This window comes from Bos indicus x Bos taurus, chromosome 9, assembly GCF_003369695.1.
Source record: "Bos indicus x Bos taurus breed Angus x Brahman F1 hybrid chromosome 9, Bos_hybrid_MaternalHap_v2.0, whole genome shotgun sequence".
Taxonomy (NCBI): Eukaryota; Metazoa; Chordata; class Mammalia; order Artiodactyla; family Bovidae; genus Bos; species Bos indicus x Bos taurus.
The window spans coordinates 81,950,920-81,971,110 of record NC_040084.1 but is presented as its reverse complement, the minus strand read 5'-3'; the positions used below and the strand labels follow the sequence as shown (position 1 = coordinate 81,971,110).

General features: G+C 34.7%; 1 protein-coding gene across 1 annotated transcript in view; it reads right to left on the bottom strand.

The window, feature by feature from the left end:
• Positions 1-20,191, bottom strand: part of UTRN (utrophin) — a 557,360-nt gene that overhangs the window by 247,322 nt on the left and 289,847 nt on the right. The window contains 1 exon segment of the mRNA XM_027551766.1: positions 11,658-11,847. Within this exon segment, the coding sequence (XP_027407567.1) occupies positions 11,658-11,847 (190 nt within the window).

The window sequence follows — 20,191 nt, the reverse complement described above, 5'->3', positions numbered from 1 at the left end:
GAAATTTATATAACTGAAAATGAAATGTACATAAATTTAGAAATAATACTATTACTTAGTTAATGTGACTTCTCTTTCTATATCTTCAATAATGCATGGTTCATTTTAGTCCAGTATAATTCCTAAAACTATCTGAAGTTAAGTGTAAAAAGACACTGAATCTGGAATCAGAAAGACTGGGTTTAGTTTAGGTTGTACCACATATTAGCTGAGCAATTACTGGCATATTTCTTAACCTGCCAATTTATAAAATCTGTTTCTCCACTTGCTAAATGGGAATAGTGACAAATTTCTTTCCTACCTTGCTCTTAAGGAAAAATAATCATGTAGTAGTTAATTAATGCCATATGTATTAATGATGACATATATGAGAAAATGCACTGTAAATTCTCACACACTCTAAAAATAAAAATAAACTGCACCAGTAGTAACAAGACTTTTTTCAGTCATGGAAGCTTGAAGTTATTTTATTGCTGTTCAATTTTCCTAAAGCAAAAGTAAAATAGTCTATTGTGGAAGCAGTTCAATGTGTTCTTCCATTTGATTCTTTTCCAAACTTCTTACTTAAGCTTTAACTAGCCATACATTCATATCGGCTTATTATTTATTAAGCATTTAAAGGTTCTTTCTGCTTTTATAAGTGAGCTTTGTTATAAATTAATCTTCTAGAATTTCACAGAACTGAACAAACTAGAAGAAAAAAAATGAAAAGAAATCCTCTGATGCACTTCATATGCTTTCCAATTTCAATTACTTGGATTCATTTACCTTGCCCAGAAATGAATATACTTTGTGAAACTGAGCAAGCTACCATAGCATGAAATTTTCTCTATTCTTCTATCTCTGTGGTAGGAGTTCTACTAATTGCTTATCTTAGAGGGCTAAAAATAAACTACCAAATATACAAAGAGAAACAGGAAGTGCTCACAGTCACTACTAAGGGGAGTGGATAATATCTGTACATTTAAAACCTATCAGTGCATTCCTCTTGGAAATTTCCCCTTGAAGTTTAATAAACTTTATCCCTAGGTTAAACACAAATCACCAATATTTTAGTTTGAAATTTCAATACTCTAAAGGAGATCTTTTATCCATAGTCATAATGCTATACCAATGCTGTCAAAATGGCTGTTTGTCCCCGATTTCTAGATTACAAATCTAGACTTAAGCAAATAATGATATCCTGGCTGTTAAAAAAGCAATTTAGAAGGCAATCTTGTTGAATGGTTTCAATTATTTTTTAGTTAATTGGAAAACCATTACCTCATATCTGATTATACTGCCTTAGCTAAAAGTCACTAATAGCATGAGTTTTCTGATTAACAAAATGTTAATTTGATAACTTTTTAAAAATAATTTTGAGATACACATTGACTTGAGGAGCTATGTAAAATACAGATCAGGAAGTCATATAAATAATGCTGCTGCTTTTGGAAGCCAGAAGAAAATATCTGATGACAAATAGGGAGGTAGATACCGTCTTTCTTGACCCGTTGCACTTTAAGCTGTAATCTGAACCCACTGAGCAAGAAGAAACACAGTTGAGAGTAAGGAATGTAAACCTCCCAGGTGTCCCTACAGCCTTGAGGCCACAGACGCAGCACACTGATGGAGATGGGCAAGATATACGTCAGTCCTTCCACATTTGGCATTTTCCTCCCATTAAATATCTCAGCCTTCCAAAATTTTTGAACTATCCAAAATGTGTTTATCATATAACCAAGAAGAGACAGTCTTTTTGTGATCAACTGGAGTTCTGCCTCCAGGCGAGAAACCATGACTCTGACCATTCTTAGAGTTCAAACAATATGTGTATGATTTGATTATGGAAAGAAACTGAGGGAATCTAAGAGATGACCATCAAATATCTACATCTCAACACTCAAATAAAGACAAAGTAAAGTTCTATCACCCTAGAACACTGGAGGATTTAATTATTCAACAAATGCAAATTTTCCACCTGCAAAAGAGGACATTTAAGGGAATAAAAAATATAAAATGTAGCTATATGGAGTGTAAATCATTTGAAAATATGCCATTCCACTCTCTATATTCTTTAAAAATGCATCATCAATCTTAACTACCTCTAAATAAAGGGGGCCCCCATATGTAGATGAGAAGTGGTACATAAACTTAATTCATCAGTGAATCTGAAACTCTATTCAGAGATCATGCACCTCTGTCATCATATACCCTTGTTTTCTGGCACCATAAGCTTCCACATAGCTCTGTGTTGTCTACATGCAAACATACACACTACACACAATGCAAGACATTTGTAGACATCACCTATCAATCCCGATTTCTGGGGGGCATCTTCCCATCTCTGTTGTTCACAAAGTACTCAGAGGCAGCTGCTCTGGTACCACAGAAGACACGGTTTTTCAGAGAGGACTGAGATCAGTACAGTTCTGAAAATCTGAGTCCTCCAGAAGACTAGGCTAAGAATAGTCAGAGTTTCACTGTAAGGATGAATCAGTAGTTACCAAAATGGTGTGTGTATATATCACATAGGAAGAAAAAGACAACCAACTGGGTTGCAAGAAGAGAACAGTAGAAAGTATACTCTACTAATTTTTTAAATGCTTAAATCATGAGGAATCCAATTTAAAACACTAATTTTATATCTTTCTCATTTTTCTATAATGGTTAATATATCAATCTACTTTACAAACAGTTGCTTTTACCATGTCCTCAAATATTTCCATATCAAATATTTTATGAAAGTTGGCACTAAGGAAAAGAATGGCACTATAAAACATAAATTTATTCAGTTTCTAGTGCAAAGATTTAGTGATGAAATATCCCCAAAGAATCAGATAATGAAAACAAATAAAAGTCCATTTTATTTTTTAATCATTTACATTTACCTTTGCTTTTACTGTACTCTATTAGGAGAAAAAATATCTTGATAGTCATTAATATTTTAAAGGAACTAAGCAATCAAAACCAAATCTGGAAAAATTAGCATCCAGTATAAGACGATTTTAGGTCATCAGGGCAATTTCAATGTTGTTAATTATACCTTCAAGCAAGCAGCACTTATTTTTCAGGTTCCCATCTAAATTTTATGTATAACCAGAAAGAAATATTTTAAGTGCCAAAAATACTAGTGAAAGTGTAAATAGGTTAAGAGAAGGGAAAAAGTATATTTTAACTCCAAGAGTTATAAATTCCAAGTGCTTCTTTTCACTCCTCCCTAATCTTCAAAACATACAGGAAAAAAAAAGAGAGAGAGAATATTCAACACAAATTTCCAGTTCTGTCATACATAAGCTATTTTCTTATAGATAAAAGGTGTATAAATATAAGCCAAAAAAGAGACGGTATCAGAAAGGAAAAGGTCCGATGAAAGGCTGAATTTCCACTTAATAGGTAAAAACAGAGATCCTAAATAAAAATTTAAAAGAGGGATAAACTAGATTTCAAAACACAAATATGAATTTAAAATAGTCATTTTCTCAACACTATTTCCAATTCATCTCAGTCTGTAAATGTACTTACAATAGACTGCCTCTACATTTTTATGAAGAAACACTGCAACTTAGAGCATTTCCTAAGAAACTAAATTTAGAGAATGTAGGAGGTAATAAGGAAGCGATATTCATGATAGCATTTAAAATGTAAGGGGTAAAAAATTTACAGTGTCTTAAAGTAAACAAACACCAAACTTATTTAAACTTTTAAGTATTATACACAGAACACTACTGATAATTAAAATACAATAAAGTACTTTTGATTGGTATAGATATTTCACTTATGTCAGTATTTCAGATGGCACTTGTTTATTAATATGCAATTCTGCAACCAAAATTTTTATTTACATTATATCAGCTAATATAGTTCAGTAATTAAGATCAGTTCTCAAAATATAACCAAGCAAATAAAATATATCCATTACTAAGTGATTTATTTCCTAGTAATTTGCCACTTCCTATTTTAGATATCTAGTTCTTCAGCCAAATTTCATATATCACTGACTTACATTGACACCTGCTGGAAAGTACTGGAATTGTTTATTTCTCATTTCATTATCTGGACAGTTGTTAATTTTACTTTTGAGAAAAAAAAAATGTGAAAGATAAACAACTGAGAATAATGCAAATTTTAATTTTTTAAGAGAAAAAAGTAACATTTAATTCTAAACATTTAAATTGTAGTGGTTTCTTTAGGAAATTAAAATCTCAAGAAGTCAGCCCAAAGAGTATTTCAGTTGGGAACTAACTTATCCAAGGACTTTATTAACTTAAGTTGTACTCATTTGGGAAGTAATTATGAAACTAAGCAAACTTCTCCAGTATTTGAACTTCTGCCTTTCATCTTAAGACCATCTTAATACCTTGGTCACATGACTTGAGGAAACTATCTAATTTTGTGAAAGTACACATACAAATAGATGAGAAAAAAGATCCAGTTAATGAAACAGGATGTTTTATATATTCATACTTTCAAATAAAATGATAAAATAATGAGTTTGTGAGTGAGCTTTTCTTCTCTATTATCAAAACTGCCTATTTATGAACTGTATAAACATTTCACCAGGATAAATTTATTACCTGAAGTGAACCAAAACATAAAACATTTTGAATAAATAATTTATGAATTTTTACAAGTTAAGTTGTATTAAGTTTTAATGAACTTCAAATGAAAATGCTTCTATTTCTGCAAAGAATGCCCATCACCATAATCTGTCTGCTTAAACTTTTCAAAAAAAATAAAAAGATTCCAGACAGAAATACATTTAATTGGCCAAAATGTAAGAAACAACAATATATGATAAAGTTAACAGAATTCTGCTTTCCCCTGTCTAACCCACTGCCATATAATAAGCATGATTTAGGTGCTCAGACATGTCATATTTTATAATGTCAGAAAAATAACATCGTCCTAGAGACAGCTGTTTGAATTATAAATGACTTTGGCCAACAGGGCAACAAGATACATTCTCGGGAATGGTACTAAGAACATGATATGAAGGAAGAATATTGTACTGCGGTGCTGGATAAATTTCTTCAGCATTCCAGTTATAACTCCCCCCTTCCTTTTTCATACCAAATCACTCCAATTTCTGACAAAAGTAATAAGAAAGTATGAACATAGTTTATATAAAACAAAACAATGATCAAAAATCAATAGCTAACTTAAAAAATATACAGAAGCTCATTCAGTGGTTTAGGATGACGTAGTATTCGAAATTGCAACTGTCAAACAAGTTGCCTTCACAAAGTGTACTTAAATCCACCTGTCCAAACAAAATTCAGTTCTTCATGTTTAACTATAATATATGAAGATTCAGGAATATGGGGGATATTTTACCATGAGATGTGTTTCTCACGGTAGTTTCTAAAATGTTTTAATTTTTTAGTTGATAAATAATGAACTATAAAGATGAGCAGTTTTTAATGAATCTACTAAAAGATTATTTTAAACTTTTTAAAAATCTACTGACATTTATGTAAAATTAATTGCCCATTTAGTATTAAGACCACAAGTACCTCAGAGGTAACAGGTCTTAATGAATGTAGTTTTTGCTATTATTTTCTCCAAACAGTTCACTAGTCCTTTACAAAAAACAGGATTTTGTCAATTACAAAATAAAATAGGCACTAAAATACTACTTGCTCCTGATTCTGAAACAAAATGTAATTAAGCAATTCACTTCAACAGCTTCTACAGTCAGTCACTAAGAAAAGGAATCTTTCCTTGATAAGAACCCTGAAAGACTAGATTTTAGAGCCCGAGAAACAGTAGAATTGTCTGACACCAGAGATCCTCATTTTCAATCACTCAGTTACCTTACAGAGCTTCTGATACCGAGGAGAAGAAACTGCCATCCTTTGTAAACGATGTAACAAAACCACAACTTTCTGCAGAGATGTTCTCACCACAGCCATCATTTTAAGTTTACCACACTTCTGCAGACACCTCAGAATTTGCATTATAAATGAAGAGCAATGATCATTTCCTCCCGGTCACTGGACAATGATTTGCCAGTTCTCTGAGCATGCTCGTTTCCAGGAAAGCATTTGAAAAATACAGGGGACTTAGGTGCTAGGCAGAAGGAGGCTGGTATTCCTTCAACTTCTTCTCAATTGAAAAAACATACACAAACGCCACCCAGAAAGCCCCCAGCAGATGCACACAGCCAGGACTTGCTCAGCCCAGCGCGGCCAGACAATGAGGCAAGTTGTCGGGCAGCCAAACGCTGCCTGCTGCTGGGAGAGGAGAGCGCTCAGTAGCCAAAAAGGATATTAAGTGAAACATTAAAGCTGCAGATACAAAGCAGATATCCCCAGGGAACAGAGATTCAACACATCACCAAGATGCATGCCTTGTAGCAGGTTTATATTAAGCGATCCAGTGGCATTCACTCTCTCACTTTAAAGAGAGATGCGTTCGCTACCCGACTAAACGCAGCTCTGGCTGTGTTCTATGGGATGAGTGAATAGAGCCCATGACAAATCTTGAGCAGAACAGAAGGGGACCTGACTCTAAGGATATCAGCCCAGACGTTAAGTGTTAATAAATACCCTCCACGCAGGTCTCAGAACAAGACCATCTGAAACAAAACAAAAAATACATGCCGGGGACTTTACCTAAGATACCCTAAAAGCAGAGTCGTCCATAGGCTCTCAGATGCCTGCTTAGCTAAGAGGAAAGCCATCAGAAATCAAATTTCTAATGTCAGGTTAAGACACCCCTAATTACACAGTAAGGTTAATTAAAAAAAAACAAAACAAAACAAAGTCTGTAATTGACTACTAACACTCAGATTACCACATTTTCCCTTAGTATCTTCATGATCTTGTTTTATTTGCCATAAAGCTGGTTTTTTTTTTTTCATAAAGCTGTTTTAATTTTAGAAGACATGATGTACATGTCACATAGACAGAAGAACCCAGTACAGAATTTTGAGGTCTTATGTTTGTGTGTATATATTTCAGATGCATTTTCTAAATACTTCAGCTTTTGAATACCGCAGTAAATATCAACTGACGTAAAGTACTGTTAGGTAATAAGCAAAGTAACCCAGAATGATTCCATGACCAGGTTAAAGGGCACAGCCAGAAACAGAAGCCAGACGTTTCTCATTATGTCCTGCTCAAATTAATAACCTGGGTAAGTCTGCATTTTTACCTTTCTGCATCATTGTCATGACTCTTTAAAAGAAAGGCAGCATTTAAAAATATTCGTTTCTCATCTTTTACTTTGTCTGCCTTCTTAATCCTTCATTTTAGCATGATTTAAAGCCCTAAAGTGGGTCTTAGAGGGTTGCGTTTATCAAGCAGCGTTTTTTTTGAGTTTCTGTTTGTCTATTTTTTCCTGGCAGCTGTATACTGAGAACCTATACTGCCTCCTTCTGGAGAGTCTACCAACATCAAAATATCTATACAAAGCCCAACTCGGAAGAGGTCATCAAAGAACGAGGTGATTAAAACTAGCAATTTTTTAGGCAAATATATAGACACAGGAAGTAGATTAGTAATTATTTGACAGTCAGAGAATTGGCAACAGAGGATTGACAGCCAAGAGGTATAGGATTTCTTTTTGAGGTGATGAAAATGTTCTAATTTGATTATGATAAAGGTTGCACAGCTCTGTGAATACAGTAAGAACAATTCAATTGTACAACTTAAAGGGATGAAATGGAAGGATTGTAGGGTATGTGGAATGTTAATAAAGCTGTTATAAAAAATGAAGTTGTAATTCCTGTCCCTAAACCAACAGGTGAAGCTTCCACAGTACTGGTAATACTGCCTAAACACCAGAGAGCTGGGTAACAGACAAGATCTGAAATGATCTAAACAACCAAAGTCCACGCCTATGGAAAAGAGGATACAAATTAGGCTGAAAGAGAACACAGGAGACAAAAACAGAATTATCTCAAAGCACATATTATTAGAGAGTAAAAACAGCAACCCCAGAAAGGCAACAGGGCAACAGAATTTTACTCAGGAAAGAATCAAAGCATGTTAATTAATTGGTACTGATAAAATTTAAAGCTTATATTTTGAAATATAATTAAGGTGATGATAATAATATCTAAGAATACAGGCAGGAAAATTAAAGAGTAAATGCATTTGAATTAATAGACAAACTGGGAAATCAATAATAGACTTTCATTCAAAAGCAAAAAAAAAGTTTGTGCATCTTTGGTCAAGTTCTCTCATTTGAATACAGACCCACAGTGACAACTGTGTGCCAGGCATCTCCTCCTGAACATTCCTCAGATGCTGCATTTCCACACAGTCCAAATGGAACTTACCATCATACTCTGCACTAACTTGCACTGCTTCCCTGACTTTTTCTTTTCCTGTCGTCCCCAATCTCAGATTCTGACACCACCTATCGGTCTTCTCTGTCAATAACCCTTCTCCCACCCTTAGTCTATTCATACTATCAAGTCATTAGGTCTCTCCACCCATGCTGCCTCATTTCTAGTCATTTTCATCCCTGACCAGATGGCTGGAGTATCCTGTTTGGCTGTCAGTCTTGCCCAATTCAAACACATTCTCCATAAAGTCATCAGTTAGATTCCTACAAAATAAAGTCCCACTGTATCACTCTCTTGCTTAATATTCTTTAAAGACTTCTCTTCTTTGCCACCAGGTTAAAATACAAAATACTTGGCAAGTCATACAAGACTCTCTATGATCTGGACCACTCAGATCTCCAAGAGCTTTTGTCTCCAAAAAGATCAGGTTTTCTCTTGCCAACAGTTCTCTGCTGAGGAGAAAAACCTAACCGCCATGCAGCAGGGCAATGAAACATAAATTCATAAATCCAAGTGATCATTTATTCTTATCAGAAGTGGTATGTATCATGGCATACTCCCAGAAATTAATCTTCATCTTCCCATGTGCTTCCAAACTATGCTTTATCAAAAGTTACCCAAATTCACCTTAAACCAAATACAGAATAAATTTCTTCACCTTTATGAAATATTCCCATGGCCCTGCATCACACTGTGTTAAGACACAAAGCAAGTACAACTAGAGAATGTGTCACGTAAGCAGTTCTACACACAGCCTGGTACACAGAGCACACGCTCGCCGAGGTCCTTACTCCATCGTTTTGTGCACACATGTCCTCCACCACCATCACCACACCAACAGAACATGTGTTTTATAATTCCAAGTGCTTTTCCTCATTCTTTTTCTTCAACAATCTTTCCATTTCCATTTCCAAATAAGTTTTGATTTTTAACTGCCTGATCACTCACACAAAAGGAGAGTCATTAAAACAAAAATCCAAAGGAAAATTAAAATTCTATTGCATCAAAAATACTAAGCAAATGGTGAGTGAGTGAGTGAGTGAAGTCACTCAGTCGTGTCTGACTCTTTGCAACCCTGTGGACTGTAGCCCACCAGGCTCCTCCATCCATCGGATTCTCCAGGCAAGAATACTGGAGTGGGTTGCCATTTCCTTCTCCAAGAAAACGGTACTAAGTCTAAAACTCATCTACCTATAAGGTACGCAAAGCAAAAAGCAAAGCCATCAATTTTCTTTTTTTAATAAAGTGAAGAGAATGTTTTAAAATTAAGAGCATTTAACAAAGAAGCAAGGGAGTGAAAACTCATGCAAACTACCATAATGTGAAACATTCAAACCATAAATAAATGAATGTGCTTATCTTTAGGTAGAGAGATGTTAATAAGCTTTTAATAAAAGCCCTCTTTATTATTTCTTATGAGACAAAATAGATTATTTTAGTGACATTAAACTAGTTGCAAGAAGCATTTACCATTCATGCTATAATGTATAACAGTAACCTCTTTAGTCAGTAACCTCTTTTTCCTGATGCTGGTTGCCATAAGACAAGTAGTCCTGTGTTAGTCATTTTTATTCAGAAAGATTTTAAACATCTCTATTTATATGTATTTTTTACACAGTTTGAATAATTCATTAAATATTGAGAAGAGTTTTTGGCTATGTAAAAATATATCCCAGGATAAAATGTTTTTAAAGACATTATTACACTCCAAAATAGGTTTGTGTTTTACTGGTGCTCATCAACAAGGTTCACTTCAAGCCTCCTTTGTTCATTGTCTAAAAGGGTTACCTTCTCAAATGCACAACCTGCGTATGTTTGAGTTTAACATCATTATATAAATTGAGTATCTGTGAGCATTATTGGGTCAGACTTATCATTAAATCATAAAAAATAATATATTCTAGCATATAGCCACATTCAGAGCTCTCCATAACCCTCTAAACATGAGATGATAGCTAAATATCTTATCAATTAACATGTATAGTGACCTCATAGGACTCCAGAGGGTAAGACAAAACACACACAAAAAGAACAGATTTATCTTCAACATTTGCCTGCTCATTCTCATTATCAAGACCCAAGGGTATTATGTAATGAATCAATGAATAAAATATAGTAAGTAATGTAAGTAAACAGATTTTTGTTGAATTAATCTTGAGAATTCAACCATCAAACATTCTAATAGTCAATATGCATGGGAATAAGTTATTAATAAGTCTATTCCAAAAGGGTCTTTTTAAAAAATGTATAACTTTTTAATGATAATAATTTCAAACAGACAAAATTTGTAAGAATTAGAATTGTTCCAAGAAAGTTTCTGGACCCTTCATCCAGACCCAAATATCTGTTAACATTCTGATATTTTGAGGGAAAAGATCTTCTAAGAAAGAATTCAAAAAAGGTCATCACACTGTATTTCGTAATGATGATGTTTTAGGGCCCAAGGGCAGCAGTCAGTATTTACTTAGAATTTCCACACAGATTTCTGCATAGGCAACAGTACGGAATAACGTGATCTCTGCCCTTGAAGAACCACATGATCAACTAGGAGAGGAGGAGACAGGCATCCGATGACAATGGATCATGAGTTCACAAGCATCAGAAATAATACCTGTCAAAATGTTGTGAGAATGACATGGCATAAAGAAGTAATCAGATGTAAAACTCTGGTAAACAAGGAGACTTCTCCAATGAAGTTGGTTTAAGACCGAATTCTAAGTGAGAAGGCCTGTGACTGGCAAGAATAGGTCATTCTGCACAAAGAAAATGGGAAATTCAAGGGCACTGAAGAGCTGCACTTGGGGAGGAAAAAAGATTCAGACATGCTTCATAAGATTCCTCAAAACTTCTTTTAAAGGAAAGATTTTGTATTATCATATTTCATGTGGAAGAAAATTTGAACCTCAGACTGCATTCACAATTGTAGTTATCAAGCTTAAGAAATAAAAGCAATACCTTCAAGCCTAATATTCTTAGTTGTAAACCAAGCCACAGGGCCTTTGCAGCTTTTATATTAAGTATTTATAATAAATGAAAAAAGAAACAACTTCATATTAAAAGGAAATACCCTGATAAATCAGGTTTCAATAAGGCTAACTGTAATAGGGCTTAAGATGACAGAAAATGGAATAGTTATGAGCCTATAAGTCTAAATAAATAATTATCACTTCCATAAAACAAGGTGTTTTTTTTCCTTAATGATCAACTAAGAGTATTTTATAGACCTCACTTCTGGAAACCAATTATTCACAGAGGAGTATGGATTTCATAACTGAATAAGGTGATAGCCTCACCTTTAAACTGTAATAAATTTTGCATGTAGATGGATCAAAACAGGATGGCAAAAAATTAAAATAGAAGGCACAGTTTCCCATGCACTTGCCTGCATCTGCTGTGTGAGTTCTCTGGCCAGGACAGTGTCCTGAAGAGCATTCTCCCGCTGAGAGGCATCTGCAAGCACATTAACTGTGGTTTCTGCTTCTTGTATCCACTTTAGGAAGTTCTCCAGATCCTTGCGAGAGCTTTGCACTGTCCTTAGCTCAGCCTCCAAGGCACTCTGTCTATCAGCAATGCTGCAAGTAACAAAATGACAGGCACACCTCCATTACTTACAGCGTGACAGGCCACATCAAGCACACCCTAAAGAAAAATTAACACACAGCCTCCAAGCAACCTTTACTTAAGTACCTAATGTAACTAGATCTGTTTCTATGTGTGTCTTCAATAATCCTTAATAGTAATGTAAATTTTGAGAGGAAGGAGTGGGTGAGAGATATAAATATTAACAAAATCATATCCATATCATAAAATAATCATCACATTTTACAACTTGTAATTATACATTGTTAGTCCCCATACATTTTATTCTTCCCTGGTGGTAAAGAATCTACCTGCAATGCGGGAGACCTGAGTTTGATACCTGGGTTGGGAAGAGCCCCTGGAGAAGGGAAGGGCTACCCACTTAAGTATTCTGGTCAGGAGAATTCCATGGACTGTATAGTCCATGAGGTAGCAAAGAGTCGGTCACGACTGAGTGACTTCCACCAACACTCAAAAGGTAATATCAATAAATATTCATACATGTGACTAAATGAATTCTAGAAAGAAGTAACATCTGAATAAATGGTTAAGATACAATCAAATTATTTAAAGGACTTACTTTATATATTTTAAACACTTCAGATCAATGCAAATTGGTTCTTTAAGCTGACATAATAATATTCATAAGACATCAGACAATCAAGTTTTTATAAAGCATTCATTAAATCTACACCAAAAATTAAAGCATATATCTTGAAGTTGCATGATGTAAGAGATACACACACCTGTAAATCCAATCTGTAAAACTTCATGTATCTCAAAGCTCCATAAAAAGAAAACAATTTAATTTACGAATGGACACCAACAAGTTCACTCCTAAGTATTTAAACTCAAGAGAACTGAAAATACATATCCACACAAAAACTTGTACACAAATGCACCATTACTTATTTAGAAGAGTCAAATAAAAGAATTGACCCAAACATCCATCAATTGAGAGAGGATGTGCTAAACAAAATGTAGTATATTCATCCATGAAATATTATTGCATCATAAAAAGGAATGATATACTGATACATGCTCAATATGGATGGACCTAGAAAGCATTCTGCCAAGTGAAAAAAACAGATGTAAAAGGCCATATATTTTGTGATTTCATGTATATGAAATTTTTAAGAGGACCAAATCCATAGAAGGAGAAAGTATATTAGTTGTTGAGTAGGACTGGAAGGTAAAAGAAAACGGGGATTGACTTGCTAATGGTTGTGGGTTTCTTTGGGGAGTGATTAAATGTTCTGAAATTTAGAGTGTTGTGATGAAGCACAACAGGGAAAAGATACTAAAAGCCACTGGGTTGTACACTTTAAAAGGGTGAATTTCATAAACTATCATAAACTATACCACAATTTAAAAATCAGCACATGTAATAAGATCTTATGTACATATTTTTTCCAACTGTCCATCCACTCATTCATCCATTCACCATCATCCATCCATCTGTATATACAAATAGAGGGAGAAAGGTCTGGAACACTAACTTAACATTAAAATAGTTCCAGGTGCTGGATTCTAGTGTGGTTTATTTCCTATTAGAACTTTTCTGCATTCTTTGAATTTACAATAAACAAGCATCTTTCTTACATATCAATAAATGCATTCATTTAAAAATGGATGAAAATTTTAAATAGACATATCAACATAGACGATAAATGGATAGCAAAAAAAAAAATCACATGAAAAGATGCTCAGCATCATTAATCATCAGAAAAATGTAAACTCAAACCACAATGAGCTATCACTACATATTAGAATGGCTTTAAGAAAATGACCAAACCAACGGCTGGTAACATTACAAAGTGTAATGACTGCAACTCTCACAGTTGATGGCAGGAGTATAAAATGGTACAACCATCCTGAAAAAGTCTGGCAGTGCCATGCACTTAAAGATACAAGCTAGGAATCCTATTCCCAAGTATTTACCCAAGAGAAATGAAAACACATGTCCACACAAAATTTAAATGCAAATGTTCATAGCAGCTTTATTCATAATGGTCTAAAGCTGACAATAACTCAAATATCATCAACCCATAAATAGATAAATTGGGGCATATGCATGTAATGGAATACTACTGAGCAGTAAAAATATAAATGATAAAGAAGGATGCAACAACATGGGTGGAACCTCAAATGCATTTTGCTAAGTGGAAGACGCCAGACATAAAAGCTACATACTGTGATCCCATTTACACAACATTTTGGAATGTCATCAACGTCATCTCAACACTTACTTTTGAAAAATCTCCAACAGTGTTTGGCTGCCTACAGAACAAATTGAAATTGCTTTCCTGGAACTCAATAATAATCCTCCATAATCTATCACTAATTTACTTTTCCAGCTTTACCTAGTACTTCATTCCAATGATTCAAATAAAAGTGGGAGATTCCTTTTCCTCTAGAATATTTTTAATACCATGTCCACATAAAAATTTTATACTCACATAAAAATGTCCTCCTGCAGTGATGAAAGAAATCAAAGATGACACAAATAGATGGAAAACTATACCATGTTCATGGATCGGAAGAATAAATATAGTGAAAATGAGCATACTACCCAAAGCAATCTATAGATTCAATGCAATCCCTATCAAGCTACCAACGGTATTTTTCATAGAACTAGAACACATAATTTCACAATCTGTATGGAAATAGAATAAAACTTCAAATAGCCAAAGCAATCTTGAGAAAGAAGAATGAAACTGGAGGAAATCAACCTACCTGACTTCAGACTATACTACAAAGCTACAGTCATCAAGACAGTATGGTACTGGCACAAAGACAGAAATATAGATCAATGGAACAAAGTAGAAAGCCCAGAGATAAATAAATCCATGCACATATGGACACTTTATCTTTGACAAAGGAGGCAAGAATATACAATGGAGAAAAGATAATCTCTTTAACAAGAGGTGCTGGGAAAACTGGTCAACCACCTGTAAAAGAATGAAACTAGAACACTTTCTAACACCATACACAAAAATAAACTCAAAATGGATTAAAAGATCTAAATGGAAGACCAGAAACTATAAAACTCCTAGAAGAAAACATAGGCAAAACACTTTCTGACATAAATCACAGCAGGATCCTCTACGACTCACCTCCCAGAATAATGGAAATAAAAGCAAAAATAAACAAATGGAAACTAATTAAACTTAAAAACTTTTGGACAAGAAAGGAAACTATATGCAAGGTGAAAAGACAGCCTTCAGAATGGGAGAACATAATAGCAAATGAAGCAACTGACAAAGACTTAATCTTAAAAATATACCAGCAGCTCATGCAGCTCAATGCCAGAAAAATAAACAGCCCAATCAAAAAATGGGCCAAAGAACTAAACAGACATTTCTACAAAAAAGACATACAGATGGCTAACAAACACGTGAAAAGATGCTCAACATCACTCATTATCAGAGAAATGCAAATCAAAACCACAATGAGGTACCATGTCACGCCTGTCAGAATGGCTGCTATCAAAAAGTCTACAAACAATAAATGCTGGAGAGGATGCGGAGAAAAAGGAACCCTCTTACACCATTGGTGGGAATGCAAACTAATACAGCCACTATGGAGAACAGTGTGGAGATTCCTTAAAAAACTGGAAATAGAACTGCCATCTGACCCAGCAATCCCACTCCTGTGCATACACACCAAGGAAACCAGAATTGAAAGAGACACGTATACCTCAATGTTCATCGCAGCACTGTTTACAATAGCTAAGACGTGGAAGTAACCTAGGTGTCCATCAGCAGACGAATGGATAAGAAAGCTATGGTTTTACATATACACAATGGAATATTACTCAGCTATTAAAAAGAACATATTTGAATCAGTTCTAATGGGGTGGATGAAACTGGAGCCTATTAAACAGAGTGAAGTAAGTCAGAAAGAAAAACACCAATACAGTACATTAACGCATATATATGGAATTTAGAAAGATGGTAAAAACGACCCTATATGCAAGACAGCAAAAGAGACACAGATATAAAGAACAGACTTTTGGACTCTGTGGGAGAAGGCGAGGAGGAGATGATTTGAGAGAATAGCACTGAAACATGTATATTACCATATGTGAAACAGATCACCAGTCCAAGTTTGATGCACTGAAACACTCAAAGCCAGTGTGCTGAGACAACCCTGAGGGATGGGATGGGGAGGGATATGAGAGAGGGGGTTCAGGATGGGGTACACATGTATACCCATGGCTGATTCATGTCAATGTATGGCAAAAACCACCATAATATTGTAAAGTAATTAGCCTCCAATTAAAATAAATAAACTAATTTGAAAAAAAATATGTCCTTCTGACTATCTTCACCTATCAAAATCCTTCCAGTCCTTTAAGGGTTAAGGACTACTTCCTCCAAAACATCTCAGTCTAATTAGGTTTCCTTGCCCAGAGTTCATAAAAGGTCAAAACTCCTCTTCAGAAATTTATCACATGTATCCTGAAAAAACCCTTAGACTGTGATCTTATCTCACTCTTACATTTTACTTTAACTATATCATAGAGATTTCTTGTCTTCCTCCCAGTTCCATAAACACACAATAGGCAAAAGCAGTCTTTTGCATCTCCATATTTCTCAGAGTCTTTATTATAGCATTCTGTGTAAGTTGTTCAGTGATCCCATGGACTGTAGTTCACCAGGCACCTCTGTCCATGGAATTCTCCAGGCAAGAATACTGGAGTGGGTAGCCACTTCTCTCTCCAGGGCATCTTCCTGACACAGGGATCAAACACAAGTCTCCTGCATTGCAGGCATATTCTCTACCATATGAGCTACAGGTAAGTCACTATTATAGCATTATAATAGCATTTATAAAATAATGAAAATCTTTTTATAACAGGACTTCAAAATTACCTCCCAAATACCACTTTTCAAGAAGCTACAGAGTGAAGGCCTCTAGAATATTCAGTTTGTAAATCCAGAAAGAAGACAATATATTAAGAAGCATAAAAACAAGAAAACCAACACATGGAGAAGCAAACAGGTTCTCACGTTAATGGTGAAAGGAGATCTCAGACAAAGGGTTATATATTCAAATTGGATCAGATGAAGCCTGTCTTCATCATACCAACTGCTCTGTTTCTCGTTTCAATTTGACAAAATTAACAAAGAAGATACTCTGGCAAAACAGTCTTAAAAAGTGGACAAACCCAGGTGTTATTATGGGTACACAGGTTAAGCTTGTGAAAAGTACTGTAATTTTAACTTATGTGTCATATGTCAAATATGTTGAGGTCTGCACTCTCTTTACATTAGTATGACATTAAAATCAACTTCACATCCTAACAGAAAAAAAAAAAGGACAAAAACAAATAAACAAAAAACTCCATGAGATCCTATGAGGAAAACACAGAAAATCCCTAGGATAATGCCTGTGCACCAGGCTTTGAAAACTGTCTCCAGAAGAGATGTCTGCAAGAAAAATTATTAGAAGTGATAGACTGCTTAATGTGATTGACCTTGTAGGAAATTGTACTGTCAGGCCATGGAAAATGTGGGAAGAATTAGCAATAGGTGCAAAGAAAACTAAGTATATAAAAACAAGGCAATTATTAATTTCAGGTAAAATAAAGAAAGAAACAAAATTATAGTAAATGTCAGTGCATGGCTGTTAATGATGCTTAGACAGACATAATACTGTCAACATTGAATATCTGCTTCTCTAAAAATTCAATGATAAGACGATACAGACACTATGGAAAACAATATGGCAAGTCCTCAAAAAATTAAAAATAGAATTAACATGATCAAGCAAGGAGAGGAAAAATGTTGCCCCTAGGGAGAGGGCTGTGGTGAGTACTGAGAGAACCACTGTAAGTCCCCTACACGTGAACCTCAGGTTGCAAACCTTCAAAGATGCAAATGTGCATTTCCATGTCTAGTCATGAAAGCTAGTTCACATGCCTGGCATACTTTGCATGTGCGTGCATGCATCCTCTACAAGTGGCTGTTCTTATGTACTTTACTGCACAGTGCTGTGTAGAGTACGGTAGTATGGTACCTTTATTTCAAGCCCAGAATGACTGGAAACAAGCACACAAGAGGCAGTGATGTAGCTGGGACTACTCAACTTTTCAAGGTACTGTACAGTAAAATTAAAAGTGTCTATTTTTTGTGTTTGCTTGTTTTTTATGTATTATTTGTGGGGAAAGTGTTTTAAACCTATTACAATACAGTACTATATAGCTGATTGGGTTAGTTAGGTACCTACACTAACTTCATTGGAATTAACAAGCAAATTGGGCTTATGAACATGCTCTCAGAACAGAACTCATTTGTTTGGAGGGGATTACTGTATTATAAATCTTTCAATTTTTAAAGAATTTTTAATCATATGCATGTATTTCTTTTTAATATTTAGAAGTTATCCACCAGAATTTGCGTGGTTGGTGGTGATGGTGTTTAGTCTTCCACCTAACCCTGCCCATATTTTCAATTATTAAAACATCAACTAAAAAAAAATACTAAGAATAGCCAAAGGCTGCACCAAAAAAAGTATCAGAATTAAAGGAGTACACATGCACAAGTAATCAACCACGAGCAAATGATTCTAATTTTAAGAACATTCATACAAAATTTAGTCATTATAAATTTAGCAGACTATTCTTATTTTAAGAACACATAAAATTTAGTAGTTATAAAATTTAGTGAAGTCAAACACTTTCATTTTACATAATAAGTGTCCTATATTCTTAAGAATAAAGATGTACATAACATGTACATAACAGGTTATGTGGCAAACAGCTAATGTAAAAATCACATCATTACAGATTAGCTCTATTAAATCCTAAGAATGCCCAGACTAGGGAAGAAGGAAGAGGACACAAACGTCTAAGAACCTCATGGGTGAACTCAGAGAGTCTCTATATAAGAGTCATTTATATACTTAACAAGCATCAAGGACTAGCCTAGCAGGGGAGGTGAAAAGTATAAAATGATGCTTCAAAGGAAAAGGGAGGTAAGAGGATCATAAGCACTTGACCTTAGACAGTACTGGATCCACTGAGCTGCATTAATACCAGCAGCACACTCTGGTAACCAGCAGAACATTCTGAATTCAGAAACTAGGGCATTTACTATAAAACTGTCAAATTATCTACTAGTCATCAGTGGAAAAAGAGATTGTCCTTTAAAAGTATTCACTTTGTAGGAAATTGCTGCAAAATAACTTTTAGGCAATGGTTAAGAGACATCTACTTTGTCGGTTACTAAAGCAAAAAGAACTGAACTGAACTGGCAGTAAAAAGAATACAGGTTTTGAATCAAGGCAGATATGGCTCCACCACTAACTAGCTGTAAAAGCTAGGGCAGTGCCCACCTCCTCCCACATAATTTTCATCATAAAGTCCACTTGGCACCTAGGTTTTCCATGGTCTGAGCCTTGCTTACTTCTCCTAAGATTATTTAATCACTCCAAGCCTCATGCTTTATCTACCTACAAAAATGAACCAATGACTAACCCTCAAAGTGGTTGCTATTTCACATTTAGAGCTTTATTTTTTACTTTAAATATCCTTCTTTACTCCTCCCTCCTCCCACTGACTTTTCCCTTTCCGCCTGGTTAATTTCTACTTCCCTTTCAGAACCGGGTACAGACACCTTCCAAACCTATGGTATCTCATTCCCACAGTTTCTTTAATGCTGGCTATTAGCAGGTCATTGCTACTGTAACAACAAATCACCACAAATACAGTGGCTTAAAAGATTTTCCCTAATTTGGTGAAATACTAGGAAATTAATTTTATTTATAGGATGCAAATTTGCACTTTAATAATAAATGTCCTGGGGGATTTTTTAAATTCACAAATATCTGGTGTCATATTTTCTTACCATGATCATAACCAACTACTAAAAATAGTGAATACACAGAAAACTAAATTCTGTGTACAGAAGTCCAAATTATCTTCATGTTATTATAATAAATACACATTTTAAAATCACAATCACAGTATTTATATTATAGTCTTATTTTTGAAACTAATATAAGTTCATATGATATTTCTAACAGAGCATAGCTCAAAGGTATCAGTTCTCCACATCACTCATTTCATTCTTTTTTTAAAATGTCTAGAAAAGTTACACTGGACACTACAAAATACTACAAGAATCTTCTACTTATTTTCAAGGAATTTCACACCATTTATCATAATACCATAAGGCAAAAAAAGTCACTAAAATTAGAGGCCCAGGAGTCTGTATGCACACTACAGGACATAGGCTAAGTTACTTTTACTACCATTTGTACACTGTTCTCAGAAGGAAACCACCTAATTTTACCACCTCTGCTATTTACTAGATATATGCTTTGGGGTAA